We start from the raw sequence: 18,002 nt of genomic DNA on the forward strand, positions 1-18,002 counted from the left end.
AGCTGAGCGAGTCACATGACCACATCACGTGACGCGCCCCGGCCACTGCGGAAGTGACGTCACGCCGGCCGAGCCATGGAGCTGAGCGAGCTGCTGTATAACAAGTCGGAGTATATAGAGACTGTGAGTGCGGTATACAGGGGGATATGTGTGTGTACATGGCGGGCTAGGCAGAGGGCGTGCAGCTGGGGTTCTGTGTACCCCATAATACCCGCTCCTTTGTCATCATCATCTATGACGTCATATTTCTGTATCTTGTCATACTGCAGTGTCCATATATACCATGATTACGTCATGTGCTTTGTGTGGAATCCTTATTAAAGGGGTTGTTGACACTTGAGGACCCTTTTTTATGTAAATGCCTTTATTTGGGGCTAAAAATCACTTTTACAATTGGGTTCTATTAAAAATGTTTGCCCCTTAGTGTTTGTTTCCCAGTGTATTCAACTGTGGTCTGTGCTCATTAATTGGCTGAGAGGCCAGAAAAAAAAGGTTCCAGACTCTTTGGTCACAAGGAGCTCACTGATGGATTCTCAGTTAACTCCTTCTGCAGCCTGCAATAGACAGTGCCCAGCAGAGGCTGCAAACAGTGCAACATTTTTAATGAAATGCAATTGCAAAACAAAATATATATATATTTATATTATATATTAGTGCTTTATTTAAATGTATTTATTTGTGGCCATTCATCATTTTTGCAATTGGCTTTCATTAAATATGTTTGACTCCTACAGTCTCTGTTTCCAGCACAGTCAACTGTGATGTGGTCTGCGGTCATTGATCAACTGAGAGGAGCTCGGTGAAAAAAGTTACTAACTCTTTGGTCAGAAGGAGCTCACTGATAGATCCTCAGTTAACTCATTTTGCAACCAGCAATAACAGAGGCTGTAGGAGGCAAACTATGTAAATTTTTAATATAACTCAACTGCAAAAAAAAATAAATATAAATAAATAAATATATATATATATAAAATGTATATAAAGTGTGTGAATGAGGTTTATTTATTTATTTTTTTTTAAAGGGGCAGTCCGGTCACATTATATTGATAATTTATCCTTAAGATAACAAATCAATATCAGATTGGTCCAACTGATTAGCTGTTATAAGTTTCTCCTCCTTCACGGCCAGAACAGATGGAAGGTGCAGCCACGTTCTGCCGGCTGCTGCAGAACATTTTTTATTCTGGAAGTTTATAACAGCCGATCGGTGAGGCTGCTGGCGAACGGACCCCCATATTGATGAATAGGGGATCAATATCCTGTGACCAGACAACCCCTTGAGTTCTTGAAGAGAAGCCCATGGGAAAGGACCAAACCCAGAGCACTCCGCATTAAAACAAACACCAGGGAAACTTGCCAAAGATGACTAAAGGGTACTTTACATGCTGCGACATCGCTAGCGATCTCGTTAGCGATGTGAAATTCTAGATCGCAAGTGCAATCTTTTGAGATCGCACATAGGTCATTTTACGCATGTGCGATCTCGAAAGATCGCAATTGCGATCTAGAATTTCACATCGCTAACGAGATCGCTAGCGATGTCGCAGCATGTAAAGTACCCTTTATTCTCCGCTGGTACCAATGTAAAGGGAATATGTCACCAGGTGTCTGCTCTGTATAACCCCACCACTGATTAGCAGTTTTCTGCCTATGCACAGTGTATACAGAAAACTGCCAATCAGTGGTTGAGGGTGGGGCTATGCAGAGCCCAGCATTCTATGTCACCAGGTATTTGCTCTGTATAACCCCGCCCCACCACGGATTAGCAGTTTTCTGCCTGGCAGTTTTCTGTGTACACTTTGCATAGGCAGAAAACTGCTAATTCGTGGTGGGGCGTGGTTATACAGAGCAAATACCTAGTGACATAGAATGCTGTGCTGTGCATAGCACTGCCCCCAACCACTGATTGACAGTTTTCTGTGTACACTTTGCATAATCAATGGTTGGGGGCGGGGCTATGCACAGCCCAGCATTCTGAGCTCTGCTCTGCAGCATATAAAACTGATTTTTATCAAAACTGTAGCAAGCACCACAATAAGTGACACATCCCCGAAATCAGGGTCTCTGCCCCCTACATTATTCTGCACTCAGATGGGGGATATATTGGAGATGAGCGGGCACTACCATGTTCGGTACTTGTAACAAGTAGTTGGATGCTCAGATGGGTGCAACTCGAATACCCGAATATAATGGAAGTCAATGAGGAAATCTAATATATAAAGCTGAGTGTATGTATGTATGTGTGTGTGTATGTCCGCTAAAGGAATCCGCACCGTCGCATTTACAATCACGAAATTTTGCACAGACACCAGATTTGACTCTGGGAACGTTGTAGACTATGTTTTGACGGGAAAATTTAACCCCATGCTTTACAGTTACTCGCCAAAAAACCTGTTTCCATTAATGTCAATGGAGCTGCAAGCTAAAAGTTATTAATAGCAGCTGTGATTGGTTGCTATAGGAACAAAGGACATTCATAGTATAAGATGCTTATGTGTGAGGTAATAACATGTCGGTGGAAAGAGACAGACACAGACAGAGTAAGAGGCAGACAGGGAATAGACAGACATAGAGAGAAAGAGACAGACAGTCAGACAGGCACAGGCGGGGAAAGGGGCAGGCGGGGAAAGGGGCAGACGGACAGAGAAAGAGAGAGACAGACAATCTGGGACAGACAGACAGACAGGCATAGACAGGGAAAGAGACAGAGAAAGAGACAGCCAGTCAAAGAAACAGAGGCAGACAGATATAGAAAGGGAAAGAGACAAAGACAGGGAAACAGACTGATAGAGAGACAGACAGACACAGAGACAGACTGATAAAGAGACAGAGAGACAGACACAGACAGACAGACATGGATAGACAGACACACAGGGACAGGAACACAGAGACAGACAGAAAGAGACATAGACAGACAGAGACTAGGAGAGAGATAGTTACTATCCTGGGCAGCGCAGGGTACTACAGCTAGTCTTTTATAAAAATCCTCTAGTTCCCATTGACTTCCATTATACAGGAATACTAGAGTTGCTCCCATCCAAGAGAGGATATGTCTTAAAGGGGTATTCCCACCTCATATCCCTACGATAATGGACCCGCCTATGACAAGAATAAGGGGGCTGCAGTCTTTTTTTTTTTTTTTTTTTAAATATTATTACAGCAGGGCAAAACAGAATATGAGACCCAGTGCGGAGCTGCGTCATTAGCAGGATCAATGGAGTCTCCCCCGCGTAATCAAAGTCCCGGCCGTACGGATGGGAAGGCACTCCCCTACCCCCCCCCCCACCATTTATGTGAGAAATGTAAACTTTATAAAACTTGTGTGTTCTGTCCTCAGGCCTCCGGGAATAAAGTGAGCCGGCAGTCTGTGCTGTGCGGCAGCCAGAATATCGTCCTGAATGGCAAGGTGAGCGACTGCTCCGGAGGGAAAATAGAGAGTACAGTTATTAGAAATACATGGAATATTGTAAAAATATCAGCATTATTGGATTTCTGCAAAGGGCTGGAATCCGCTAAAATACACCATAAAAAGCAATACCATATATTCAAGAGTTTAAAAAAAAAAAAAAAAAAAATTATATTACATTATAAATTATATTCTATTATTATTATATAATAATATTACAAAAGCATTGTGGTCAATTATTGCCACCTAGTGGTCAAAAGCAGTATTGCCACATGCTATATTACAGTCAGAATAAGACCAGAACAGCATTCCACATAAAAAATAGAAGTACGAAACGCGCGTTGGGGCGCCAAGGACCTTTTACTTCACGTAAGTTGTTCTTTTTTTTTTTTTTTTTTTTATGTGGAACGCTGTTCTGGTCTTATTCTGACTGTAATATAGCATGTGTCAATACTGCCTGTGACCACTAGGTGGCAATAATTGACCACAATGCTTTTATAATATTGACTAGCCTCCATTCATCACTATTGCCGACCATGGACACATCCAGGAAGGCATGGAAGTAAGAAACGTCCAGCAAATTGGCCTATTTGTTAACTTTGTATCATGCAGTTCCTCATACCACCTGTTTAGCTGGGGGCGCTGTTGCATTAGATATAGATCAGCTTTAGAAAACCTCCCTGTTCGCAGCACTACATGTCTTAGAACAGGGGGAAATAAGACTGGGCAGGTTTCCACAGTTCTAGCCTTTTTCTGAAGTTTAATCTTAAGCCTTAAGGTCACGTGACACCCCCCCACCCCCTCCCCCCCCAATTCCTTCTTATTTGTACACAGTCTGATCCCCCTTGATGGGCAGGGACCGTCAATGAAGAATATAATTTATCTGAAAGGTAATAAAACTGTAAAAGTCCAACGTACTGAAGCAAACTATGGGATCTGCGAGATAAGAGTATCCATCCTCCAGGATCGGGGGTATTGTACATAGTCATTAAGGGGGCATGAGAATCAGAGTGACACCCCCTGTCATGCCCTGCTGACTCAGTGTAGCCAGTACTAGGAACTATAGATTTGGTTGCCAGAGGGTGAAGGACACTTACAGAAAAGCTTACTGGAGGCTATAGTTAATGGTGCCAGAGGGAGGAGGAGACTGACTTGGGGACTATATTTACAGCTGCCAGAGGGGAAAGGAGTCTAACTTGGGAATAAAGTTGCCTTAAATATCTGAAAGACTAACCCCCAACAGATAATGTAAGGGGTGAGAAGAATCCAATGGCCAATTTTTGCCTTCTCTCTGGAGATAATCCAATGCCGTAGGAGGCTTGCAGCGGCTTTTCATAAAGAACACTGGAGCGTTTGGCCACGTGCAGTAGTCATGTGTATGAGGGAGTCGAGAGGGCTGTAGTCCCAGCATTTGGACATCCGTTATCTGTGTATGACTCCTTTTGTGGGGACTGCAATACCATCTGCCAGAAGGCGAAGGAGACTGATTGGGGAATCTACTGAATCTATTTAGAGCTGCCAGATGGAGGAAGGAGACAGACTAAGGAACTTAATGTGGTCTGTGATTACAGCTGCAAGAGGAGGAAAGAACATGACTAGGCAACTTTCTAGAGATTATATTTACAGCTGCCAGAGGGGGAAGGAGATGAATTAAGAAATTTAGTGGCAGTTGCATTTACAACTACCTAAGGGGGAAGGAAACTGACAAAATATGTTAGTAGGGCTATATTCAGAGCTACCAGAGAGAGGCGACAGACTAGGGACTGTGATTACAATAGCGAAAGAAGGAAGGAGCATGAATAGGGAAATTACTGGAGACTATACTATATTTACAGGTAGCCGAGGGAAAAGCAGACGAATTAGGGCACTTCATTTACAGCTGCCAGAAGGGGAAGGAAACTGACTAGTGAACTTTTCGTGATACATAGACATGTGCTGTGAGATCTGTGCTCATTTACTTTTAGCTCACCTATCCTTATATCCCCTTTGCAGACAATAGTCATGAACGACTGTATAATCAGGGGCGACCTGGCGAACGTTCGAGTGGGACGACACTGCGTCATCAAAAGCCGAAGCGTGATCAGACCGCCGTTCAAGAAATTCAGCAAAGGGTGAGGCGCAAGAGTAATGGAGAGCGTGGCTTTTTATTTGCCCTCAACCCCCCACAGCAAGGTCCAACTGCTTCTGGTGCATGTACCAGTCTAATATGTCTATCCCTATTCTCATTCTGTATAATCAGCCATCTACTCTATCGTTCAGTGTGCGGTTAATCTTCACCAGCATCCTGTCAGCATTATAAGTGCTGGAACTTTCATTCCCTGACTCCCCATAATGCATTTCTCCTGCTATTGTCCTATTATTTCCTTTATGTGAAAAGCCACCTGTGTTATGTCTGTGCCCACTTCTTGCAATGAGACAAAAACCCTCCCCCAGTTCTTGTAATGAAATAAAGATCTGTCCCCACTATTGTAGCGGGACACAAACCCGTCCTCACTTATTGTAGCGTGAAAAAGACCCTGCCCTCATTGTAGCGCGAAAAAGACCCCGCCCCCTTAGTGTAGAGGGACAAAAATCCCGCCCCCCACTTATTGTAGCGGGACAAAGGCCCGCCCCCCACTTATTGTAGCGGGACAAAGGCCCGCCCCCACTTATTGTAGCGGGACAAAGGCCCGCCCTCCCACTTATTGTAGCGGGACAAAGGCCCGCCCTCCCACTTATTGTAGCGGGACAAAGGCCCGCCCTCCCACTTATTGTAGCGGGACAAAGGCCCGCACTCCCACTTATTGTAGCGGGACAAAGGCCCGCCCTCCCACTTATTGTAGCGGGACAAAGGCCCGCCCTCCCACTTGTTGTAGCGGGACAAAGGCCCGCCCTCCCACTTGTTGTAGCGGGACAAAGGCCCGCCCTCCCACTTGTTGTAGCGGGACAAAGGCCCGCCCTCCCACTTGTTGTAGCGGGACAAAGGCCCGCCCTCCCACTTGTTGTAGCGGGACAAAGGCCCGCCCTCCCACTTGTTGTAGCGGGACAAAGGCCCGCCCTCCCACTTGTTGTAGCGGGACAAAGGCCCGCCCTCCCACTTGTTGTAGCGGGACAAAGGCCCGCCCTCCCACTTGTTGTAGCGGGACAAAGGCCCGCCCTCCCACTTGTTGTAGCGGGACAAAGGCCCGCCCTCCCACTTGTTGTAGCGGGACAAAGGCCCGCCCTCCCACTTGTTGTAGCGGGACAAAGGCCCGCCCTCCCACTTGTTGTAGCGGGACAAAGGCCCGCCCTCCCACTTGTTGTAGCGGGACAAAGGCCCGCCCTCCCACTTGTTGTAGCGGGACAAAGGCCCGCCCTCCCACTTGTTGTAGCGGGACAAAGGCCCGCCCTCCCACTTGTTGTAGCGGGACAAAGGCCCGCCCTCCCACTTGTTGTAGCGGGACAAAGGCCCGCCCTCCCACTTGTTGTAGCGGGACAAAGGCCCGCCCTCCCACTTGTTGTAGCGGGACAAAGGCCCGCCCTCCCACTTGTTGTAGCGGGACAAAGGCCCGCCCTCCCACTTGTTGTAGCGGGACAAAGGCCCGCCCTCCCACTTGTTGTAGCGGGACAAAGGCCCGCCCTCCCACTTGTTGTAGCGGGACAAAGGCCCGCCCTCCCACTTGTTGTAGCGGGACAAAGGCCCGCCCTCCCACTTGTTGTAGCGGGACAAAGGCCCGCCCTCCCACTTGTTGTAGCGGGACAAAGGCCCGCCCTCCCACTTGTTGTAGCGGGGCAAAGGCCCGCCCTCCCACTTGTTGTAGCGGGGCAAAGGCCCGCCCTCCCACTTGTTGTAGCGGGGCAAAGGCCCGCCCTCCCACTTGTTGTAGCGGGGCAAAGGCCCGCCCTCCCACTTGTTGTAGCGGGGCAAAGGCCCGCCCTCCCACTTGTTGTAGCGGGGCAAAGGCCCGCCCTCCCACTTGTTGTAGCGGGACAAAGGCCCGCCCTCCCACTTGTTGTAGCGGGACAAAGGCCCGCCCTCCCACTTGTTGTAGCGGGACAAAGGCCCGCCCTCCCACTTATTGTACAGCATGAACAGGTACAGGAGCTGTCCTGTCTGCCCGTAGTTGTTGTAAGTGTCTGTATAATCTCGTGATTCCTGTTACACCAGTAATTGCTGCCCGCCGCCTATTAAGTGTACCGACCCCGTCTCCCCATTACATGCTGTTATACCGAGCGCTCTCCTATTATCCCTAATTGCCCAAACAGCTCCAGCCTTTACGGTTTGTTCCATTCGTCGCCAGTGAAAGAAGGAATTAGCGAGATGCTAATTATCACATCCACAGAAAATTAGGTCGTCGGTATAAAACCTCTCTTTATGTGGCGGTAAAGCTGCAGCACGTAATTAGACCGCGGGCCATGCCCCCGGCTATGATAGCAGCACATGACTGTGACCCACGTGGCGGCACAGAGAACGCTTCGACTCATGGTTTTGTGACTTTCTCTCCTCCAGGGTGGCATTTTTCCCCTTACACATAGGAGACCACGTCTTCATAGAAGAGGACTGCGTGGTGAACGCGGCACAGATCGGCTCCTATGTGCACATAGGCAAGAACTGCGTCATTGTAAGTAGCAAAGATTTAAAGGGACCTGTCCGCTGTTTTGTTTTCCCTTTCCTCCCATCCAATCTTGGATACTTATAACATATCCAGGATAAGTCGTGATATTTATGTAACTTGTGATTTCAGTCTCCTCAATTCCTCAATTCTTGAGTCTTCTCAAGAATTCTTCAATCCTCCTCAATTCTTGTCTTTGTCAATTCTTGTCAATTCTTGTCTTTGCTCCAGGGCCGGAGATGTGTCTTGAAGGATTGCTGCAAAATATTGGACAACACAGTCTTACCTCCCGAAACAGTGGTCCCTCCATTCACGGTGTTTTCCGGCTGCCCCGGTAAGTCCAGATTGCTCAGGACATTAGTGCAGGTTGAATGAGGTTTAACGGGAACCTATTAACTTACAGATATAGGGTTAATCTGCAGGGTAGTAGCATTACAATGATGTCTGTCCCCCCCCCCCCCATTTTGATACCAGCCAAGATAAAGCCACACAGCTGGGGGCTGGTATACTCAGGATGGGGAGCCCCATGTTATGGGAAGCCCCCGAGCCTAAAAATATCAGCCAGCAGCCGCCCGGAATTGCCGCATCCATTAGATGCGACAGTCCTGGGACTCTACCCGGCTCATCCCAATTGCTCTGGTGCGGTGGCAATCGGGGTAATAAGAAGGTAATGGCAGCCCATAGCTGCCACTAAGTCCTAGGTTAATCATGGCAGGTGTCTATGAGACCCCCCCCCCCCCCATCACTAAACTGTAGTGAAAGTAAACACAAACACTGGAAAAAATGTTATTTGAAATAAAAGACAAAAAAACACCCTCTTTCACCACTTTATTAATCCCCAAATACCCCTCCAGGTCCGGCGTAATCCACACAAGGTCCCACGACGCTTTCAGATCTTCTACATCGGAAGCTGACAGAGAGCGGCCGTAGAACACCGCCGTTCACTGTGAGCTCCACAGAGCAACTGAAGTGCGTCGCGCTGTCAGCAGTGACGTCACTCGGGTTTCCCAGCGGCCACCGCTGGATTCGCTTTGCCAGGTACAAACTGCTACAACGGATCCGTCCCATCAGTTGTACCAGAGTCTCCAACGCATCCGTCACATCAGTCACAAAACGGATTGTGACTGATGGAAAAAGACGGAAGTGTGAAAGTAGCCATAGAGGCATGGCTGGTGTGGCTACAGTCCCAGCACTTTAATTGACAGCTTGTTCTGCAGAATTAAAGTGCAGTGACATGCTTACAAAATTTAGCGAGTGATGACTGTAGCCGTGACGTGCATGGATCTAAGCCAGTGGCTCCCTGCAGGAATAAAATTCATGTTCTCCCGGAATCCGGACTTTCAATATGGCGGGTGGGCAGCATTGGAACGCTATTAAAGGAGTTGTCTACTACTTGGAAAGCCACTATTCATCCTTTGTAAAAATAAAAAAGCCTATACTCTCCTCCAGTGTGGCCACGGTTCCACCGATGTCTAAAGCCACGTTCCCAGGGCCCACGTGACATTGTTATGACACGCGAACCCCGTGACCAATCAGCACTCAGCATCTGTCTTCTGCCTTTGGACATTTTAGCTGAATGTGAGTGCAGCGCTGACTTACTGCTCAAAAGTCTGAAGGCGAAGACAAGGAACCTAGCGCTGATTGATTGTTATGACACACGGTCCCTGCAATCAAATCAGCGCTAGGTTCCTACTCTTCGCCTTCAGACTTTTGAGCAGGAAGTCAGCGCTGCACTCACATTCAGCTAAAATGTCCGAAGGCGGGGAGATTGCTGGGTGCTGATTGGTTACGGGGCTCGCGTGTCATAACAATGTCACATGGGCCTAGGGAACGCGGCTTTAGATATGGCTGGAACTGCAGCCGCACCAGAGGGGAGTATAGGGTTATTTATTACGAGGTCGAACGAGGGGAATGAGAAGGGCTGGCCCAAATAGTGTACAACCCCTTAAACATGAAGATTAAAGGGAACCCGTCAGGTGCAATATGCACCCAGACCCACGAGCAGTTTTGGGTACATATTGCTAATCCTTGCATAACCGTTCCTGTATCTAGTAGCACAGATAAAGGGATCTTTAGAAAAAGTATTTCTAAAGATCCTTTATGATATGCTAATGAGGTCAGGGACTAGTCACAAGGGTGTTACTTCCCTTGGCTAGTCGACCCCCTTAGTATGTAAGAACGCCCCTGTGTGGGTGCTAACATGCTAATAAATATGCAGCGTCGGATGATGGCTGCGCTCACCTCTCTGCTGCCATCGCATCCAAGTCCTGGATTTCGGCTCAGTGCGCATGATCCCCGAACTTCCGCTCATGCGCGCTATGAAGCCGGGTGTACGCGTCCTGGATTCAAACTGGTGCAGTGCACATGACTGAAAGTTCGGGATCATGTGCACTGAGCCGAAGTCCAGCATTGAACGCGATTGTAGCAGAGGTAAGTGCGACCATGTCTCTGACTCTGTGCATTCATTAGCAAGTTAGTACTCCCATAGGGTCGTGCTTACATGCTGAGGGGGCCGACTAGCCAAGGGAAGTAACACCCTAACAACTAGTCCCTGGTCTCATTAGCATATCATAAAGGATCTTTAGAAATACTTTTTCTAAAGATCTCTTTATCTATGTAACTAGATGCAGGGATTATCAGCATGCACCCAGAACTGCTCGCGGTCCTGTGTGCATATTGCACCTGACAGGTTCCCCTTTAATCCTGTATGTGCACGTTAATAGCATTTGAGGACATGACCGGTTCCTGTTAGGCCCCCCATACACAATGCATAGCTGTCAGTGGAACAGATTACATTGGCTACTTCTCCCGACTCCTCTATACTCGGGAACGCTCGGCTACTGTGAGACTCCTTTGAACAAGTGGGAAATGGTAAAATTACTGTATTTTTCGTTTTATAAGACGTACTGCAAATTCAGAGGAAAAAATAGGTAAAATAGAAAAAAATATATGGGGTCTGTTTTATAATCCGGTGGTGACTTACCGTTGTGCTGGGGCTGCAGGCTCTGCCCTGCGCTGGCTCTGCTCTGCCCTGCGCTGGCTCTGCTCTGCCCTGCGCTGGCTCTGCTCTGCCCTGCGCTGGCTCTGCTCTGCCCTGCGCTGGCTCTGCTCTGCCTCATGCTGGCTCTGCCCCTTGCTGGCTCTGTTCTGTGAGGGGAGCGGCGAGGCAAGGGTTATTCTGAAGATGTGCTTCAAACAAATGGTACCCGGAGGCAGCGCGTGCGCAGATGGAGCTTTTGAGCCAAGAGCTCCATCTGCACACACGCGGACTCTGGGCGCCATTATTTGAAGTCCTTACCACCGACATCGTCAGAATGGCTTGTACCTCGCCGACCGCCGCCGCCGACCACAGCAGCTCCGGCAGCCGCTGCCACACACGGCAGCTCCGCCGGCCGCCGCCACACAAAGCAGCTCCGCCGGCCGCCACTGACCAGAGCAGCTGCTCCTGCCGCCGCCCACATCAGCTGCGCCTCCTGCCGCCGCCCACATCAGCTGCGCCTCCTGCCGCCGCCCACATCAGCTGCGCCTCCTGCCGCCGCCCACATCAGCTGCGCCTCCTGCCGCCGCCCACATCAGCTGCGCCTCCTGCCGCCGCACACACCACTTGGTAAGCTACATTCGGGTTATAAGATGCACCCCTCATTTTCCTCCCAAATTTTTGGGAGGAAAAGTGCGTCTTATAATCCGAAAAATACGGTACCCAGGAACAAAGCATACAAAATGCGGGATAACTGCCCCAAGTGATGAAACACGCACAAATCCTATATTTTATGATGGTTCCCCCCCTTCCTCCTCTTCTCTCTCCATGCGTTGGCTTCTCCTCTATGACCACCTTAAAGGGGTTGTCCAGCGGCGCTCATCTCCACATTGGCGCTATGGTCATATCGGCCAGGACACACACAATCGGCCGCTATCTGGAACATATCCTATTCATTAGTCTGTGTTTGAGTCTCTGATCTCGGCCCCTGTGATCGATGATTTTCTCTCCTTTTTACCCTTTAGGCCTGTTCTCTGGAGAGCTCCCGGAGTGCACCCAGGAGCTCATGATCGACGTCACCAAGAGCTACTACCAAAAGTTCCTACCTCTGACGCAGATTTAGAATGGAGCGCCCGTCCCTCTCGGCTGGTTAATTTTTTATTTTTTTTTTATTTTGTATATGTATATATTAACACAACCCGCCATTCCACTATGTATTTATTGAAGCCCCTTCTGTATCCTCTTCACTCCATGGCATCTGTCCCGCTCGGCATGGATCAGAACGGGATCCAACCGTACAATCCAGCATTGTCACATTGCCACTACCTTTCTGGGGGTCTACACATCGGGGGTCTGCAGGACATCACTGACTCTTTGCAATAGTTTAGCTTCCTGGTGAAATAAATATCTGCCTTCTGTATCGCCTCCATTCTTTTTCCAGCCATTATAATGTTCTTGTTCTGGCGGCACGGTGGCTCAGTGGTTAGCACTGCAGTCTTGTGGTGGCTCAGTGGTTAGCACTGCAGTCTTGTGGTGGCTCAGTGGTTAGCACTGTAGTCTTGTGGTGGCTCAGTGGTTAGCACTGTAGTCTTGTGGTGGCTCAGTGGTTAGCACTGTAGTCTTGTGGCGGCTCAGTGGTTAGCACTGTAGTCTTGTGGTGGCTCAGTGGTTAGCACTGTAGTCTTGTGGTGGCTCAGTGGTTAGCACTGTAGTCTTGTGGTGGCTCAGTGGTTAGCACTGTAGTCTTGTGGTGGCTCAGTGGTTAGCACTGTAGTCTTGTGGGGGCTCAGTGGTTTGCGCTGAAGTCTTGTGGGGGCTCAGTGGTTTGCTCTGTAGTCTTGTGGTGGCTCAGTGGTTAGCACTGCAGTCTTGCAGTGCTGGGGTCCTGGGTTCAAATCCCACCAAGGACACCGTCTGCAAGGAGTTTGTATGTTCTCCCTGTGTTTGCGTGGGTTTCCTCCAGGGTCTCCGGTTTCCTTCCACAGTCCAAAGACATACAGATAGGGACTTAGATTGTGAGCCCCAATGGGGACAGTGTTGCCAATGTATGTAAAGCGCTATGGAATTAATAGCGTTATATAAATGAATACAATTATTATTATTATTATTATTATTGATGCTGGGTGGGCAACGAAAACCACCAGATAATGACAGAATGATGTATTTATCCATTACTGGTGTTACTGGGAATGATTCCACCAGTGCTTGTGCAAACTGGTACCCATCATTATCATTACCAGTTAGGAACGCGTGCATTTCTTCTGCTATGATGTATTACATATGGTCCAAGTGGCCATTTACCTGCATAACCAGTAGCCAATTACAATACAACATTTGGCCTGCTGCCTTAAAGGGGCTGTCTCCTATCAGCAGGATGTCGCCCCCCTCCCAAACTATGTACATGCTCATGTAGCTGTTTCAAAAACGAGTCCAGCAATACCTTTACATGGCCGGTCCTTTTCTCCGTTGCTGAGAAATCAGCATTTGAATTTATATGTAAATTAGGCTGAAGGGCTATTGGTAGATCTGAAGCCTCCGTCACTCCAGCTCTATTTACAGCCTAGCGCCGCCTTCTCCTGCTGGACTGACAGCTCCTTTTCCCTGAATTCACACTGCATAGAGGCTGTCAGCGGGAGGCAGCGATGGATGAGGAATAGAACTGGAGTGACAGAGGTTTCAGACCTACCATGGATCTCCAGCCTCATTTGCATATAAATTCATTCCTCTGTCACGCCAGCTCTTTCTGCCGCCTGTTCCTGCTTGACTGACAGCTCATTTCCCAGATGTCTTACAGCATACAGGCTGTCAGTGAATCAAGAGGAGGCAGCGCTGGGTGAGGAATAGATCTGGAGTGACACGGTCTTCAGATCTCCCATAGATCTTCAGCCTCATTTCATGCCTATATTACTCCATGTCTATTTCCAGCCCACAGCTGCCGCCTCCTGCTTGAATGATGGCTCCTTTCCCTGCATAGAGGCTGTCAGTCAAACAGGAGGAGGAGGTGGCACTGGACAAGGAATAGATGTGGCGTGACAGAGGCTTCAAATCTACCATAGATCTTCAGCCTCATTTGCATATCAATTCATGTCTCTGTCGCTCCAGCTCTATTTCTAGCCCACAGGCGCCGCCTCCTGCTTGACTGACGGCTCCTTTTTCTGAACTCCTACAGCATAGAGGCTGTCAGTAAAGCTGGAGGAGGTGGCGCTGGGTTAGGAATAGATCTGGAGTGACAGAGGATTCAGATCTATCCTAGATCTTCATCCTCATTTGCATATCAATTCACGCCTCTGTCACTTCATCTCTATTTCCCCCCTGCGCCTCCTCCTTTGCCTGACATGACACAGCATAGAGGCTGTGTCAGTAAAGGAGGAGATGGAACTAGGCGAGGAATAGACCTGGAGTGATAGAGGCTTCAGATCTATCATAGATTTTATCGATTCATGCCTCTGTCACTCCAGCTCTATTTCAGCCAAAGCCACCTCCCTCCTTCTTGACTGACAGCGCCTTTCCCTGAAATCACACTTTATAGAGGCTGTCTCGCAAACAGGAGGAGGTGGTGCTGGGCGAGGAATAGAGCTGGAGTGACGGAGGCTTCAGATCTACCATAGAGCTTCTGCCTCAATTGCAAATCAAGTCAAACCTGTCGTTCCAGCTCTATTTCCCATCCAGCGTCACTTCCTCCTGCTTGACGGACGGCTCCTTTTCCTGAAGTCACACACCATAGAGGCTGTCAGTGAAGCAGAAGGAGGTGACACTGGGCGTAGTATAGATCTGGAGTGACAGAGGATTCATATCTACCATAGATCTTATAATAATAATATTTAAGATTTATTCATTTATATAGCGCTGTTAACTCCACTGCGCTTTACATACAATGGCAACACTGTCCCCATTGGGGCTCACAATCTAGGTTCCCTGTGAGTATGTTTTTGGAGTGTGGGAGGAAACCGGAGTGCTAACCACTGAGCCACTACAAGACTGCAGACGCAACCACTGAGCCACCACAAGACTGCAGCGCCAACCACTGAGCCACCACAAGACTGCAGCGCCAACCACTGAGCCACCACAAGACTGCAGCGCCAACCACTGAGCCACCACAAGACTGAAGCGCCAACCACTGAGCCACCACAAGACTGCAGCGCCAACCACTGAGCCACTACAAGACTGCAGCGCCAACCACTGAGCCACCACAAGACTGCAGCGCCAACCACTGAGCCACCACAAGACTGCAGCGCCAACCACTGAGCCACCACAAGACTGCAGCGCCAACCACTGAGCCACCACAAGACTGCAGCGCCAACCACTGAGCCACTACAAGACTGCAGCGCCAACCACTGAGCCACTACAAGACTGCAGACGCAACCACTGAGCCACTACAAGACTGCAGCGCCAACCACTGAGCCACCACAAGACTGCAGCGCCAACCACTGAGCCACCATGCCGCACAGTCTCATTTGCATATTAATGCAAACGCCGATATCTCAGTAATGGAGGAACGGACTGATCATGTAAAGGTATTGCTGGACTTGTCTGTGAAAGAGCTATATGTGCGTATCAATAGCTTGGGGGTGAAATCCTGCTGGCAGATTACTTTTTAAATGGATAAAATTGCAAAATTCTTGGAAAAAAAAGCAATTTTTCTTCAGCGCTCTATTGGGAGACCCAGACGATTGGGGTATAGCTACTGCCTCCGGAGGCCACACAAAGCACTACACCAAAAAGTGCAAGGCCCCTCCCCTTCTGGCTATACCCCCCCGTGGTATCACGGGTTCTCCAGTTTTCAAGCTTTGTGCGAAGGAGGTCAGACATCCACGCATAGCTCCACAGATTTTAGTCAGCAGTAGCTGCTGACTATTTCGGATGGAAGAAAAGAGGGCCCATATAGGGCCCCCAGCATGCTCCCGTCTCACCCGTGGATGGTGTTGTACGGTTGAGGTACCTATTGCTGGTACAGAGGCTGGAGCCCCACATGCTGTTTTCCTTCCACATCCCCTTGTAGGGCTCTGTGGAAGTGGGATCCTGCCGGCTTCTAAGCTCTGACGCCGGGCTCCATCCACAGACCCAGTTGAACCTGATGGATATGGAGCAGGAGTACAATCAGGGACAAGGCCCTGCATCATACAGGTACTCTGTGTCCCCGGCAGGCACAGACACACTCCGGGCTGGCTGGGTGTTGTAGTGCGCCGGGGACCGTAACGTTGGAGTTAGTGTTCCTACAGTTTACTGGGGGACTTTGTGTTGTGGGAACGCAGCGCCGACCCCCACTGGATCGGGCGGCGCTGCTGTGACTTGTGGTGCGCCGGGGACACGCCGACCGCGCTTTTACGGCGGCGGCGTTTATAACTTTAGTCCCCGGCTTTTTGCGGCCTAGCTCCGCTTCGTTCCCGCCCCCACCCTGTCAATCAGGGTAGGGGAGAGACGCTGTTTCGCAGCAGCGACAAGGGCTGGAGCCTGATTTACATGCTCCAGCCCTCTCACTAGGCACAGAGGGAAGCAGGCTTCCCGCTCTTAGCCAGGAACGCCCAGGGCCCGCCCCCCTCCTCTCCCAGGACGCCGGCAGCCATTACATGCAGTCTGGCTGGAGGAAGGACGCAAGGCTCTGGGAGACCTGGACTAGGGGGCTTTTGGCGACCACACACCCGCTCTTAAGCGGGCGGTAAGCGGCATTTCAGCTGGCCCCTCTAGTGCCTCACTGTGTATTGGTGTACTGTCTACCAGATATATAGATATATTTATTTCTTGCACTGTGAGGTCGCTCCTGGCTGTATACCCAGATCGCTCTGAGGAAGCAGCAACATGTCATCCACAAAACGAAAGGCTGCCAAGGCTAGGGCTGTGTACACTGCGTGTGCTGCATGTGGGGCTGCTCTACCAGCAGGTTCCAAAGACCCCCATTGTGTGCAATGCTCAGATCCGGTGCTGCTTCGCCAGCCGGAGTCCGGAGAGGTAGTGACCCAGGCTGAGACGCTTGTAAGTTCTGCCCCGGTGACAGGGACAGACTTTGCAGTTTTTGCTGATAGAATGTCTGTGACTATGACAAAAATCCTTGAAACTTTGCAATCCATGTCTGGGGCTCAGTCTTTGGACTCGGCGAGGTCTCTGTCCTCTGGCCCCCCTCAGCTGGATCCAATCCAGACTACAAGGGGGTCCCCGGCTTCACAAGCTGAGGATTATGACTCAGATGATAGCCCCAGCCACCCTAAGCGAGCTCGCTGGGAAAGACCCTCGACGTCATCACACTGCTCAGGGTCTCAGCGCAATCAGTCTCCCTGTGATGTGTCTGATGAGAGTGATCAGGAATCCATTCCTGGAACCCCTCTCAACCTGGATACCCCTGATGGGGACGCCATGGTAAACGACCTCATCTCAGCCATCAATAGGCTGTTAGATATTTCTCCCCCAGCCCCTTCAGCAGAAGAGGCAGCTGCAGAGCAGGAGAAGTTTCGTTTCCTCTATCCCAAGCGTAAATTGAGTGCTTTGTTGGATCACTCTGACTTCAGAGAATCAATCCAGAAACACGACGCTCACCCAGAAAGACGTTTCTCTAAACGTTCTAGGGATACACGTTATCCTTTCCCCCCTGATGTGGTCAAGCGCTGGACCCAGTGTCCAAAGGTAGACCCCCCGATTTCCAAACTTGCAGCTAGATCCATAGTTGCAGTGGAGGATGGCGCTTCACTTAAAGATGCCAATGACAGACAGATGGACCTTTGGTTAAAATCTGTCTATGAAGCTATCGGCGCGTCGTTTGCTCCGGCATTCGCAGCCGTATGGGCTCTCCAGGCTATTTCAGCTGGTTTAGCAAAAGTGGATGCTATCATACATCCAGCAGTGCCACAAGTGGCGTCCCTTACCTCGCAGATGTCTGCGTTTGCGTCTTACGCTATCAATGCGGTCCTAGAATCTACCAGCCGCACCTCAATGGCGTCCGCCAATTCGGTAGTTTTGCGCAGAGCCTTGTGGTTAAGGGACTGGAAGGCAGATGCTGGTTCCAAAAAATGTTTAACCAGCTTGCCTTTATCTAGAGATAGACTGTTTGGCGAGCCAT

At 49.6% G+C, this 18,002-nt stretch overlaps 1 protein-coding gene across 1 annotated transcript; it reads left to right on the forward strand.

Moving 5' to 3' along the window:
• The first annotated feature begins 15 nt into the window (after window positions 1-15).
• Window positions 16-12,372, forward strand: DCTN5 (dynactin subunit 5). The gene is made up of 6 exons (XM_075319376.1): window positions 16-123; window positions 3,338-3,406; window positions 5,399-5,517; window positions 7,875-7,986; window positions 8,209-8,311; window positions 11,980-12,372. Exons 1-6 carry the CDS (start codon window positions 76-78, stop codon window positions 12,075-12,077), a joined length of 549 nt encoding a protein of 182 aa, XP_075175491.1. The 5' UTR covers window positions 16-75; the 3' UTR covers window positions 12,078-12,372.
• The last annotated feature ends 5,630 nt before the right edge of the window (window positions 12,373-18,002 follow it).

Source organism: Anomaloglossus baeobatrachus, chromosome 7 (genome assembly GCF_048569485.1).
Source record: "Anomaloglossus baeobatrachus isolate aAnoBae1 chromosome 7, aAnoBae1.hap1, whole genome shotgun sequence".
In the NCBI taxonomy this organism is placed as follows: Eukaryota; Metazoa; Chordata; class Amphibia; order Anura; family Aromobatidae; genus Anomaloglossus; species Anomaloglossus baeobatrachus.

What these genes read in the sequence shown, in the direction of transcription:
- DCTN5 (XM_075319376.1), top strand. Translation starts at nt 76, where the DNA reads ATGGAGCTGAGCGAGCTGCTGTATAACAAGTCGGAGTATATAGAGACT. An exon ending in TAGGCAAGAACTGCGTCATT is followed by an intron (nt 7,987 to 8,208) that starts GTAAGTAGCAAA and finishes TCTTTGCTCCAG; the next exon opens with GGCCGGAGATGTGTCTTGAA. An exon ending in GGTGTTTTCCGGCTGCCCCG is followed by an intron (nt 8,312 to 11,979) that starts GTAAGTCCAGAT and finishes TTTACCCTTTAG; the next exon opens with GCCTGTTCTCTGGAGAGCTC.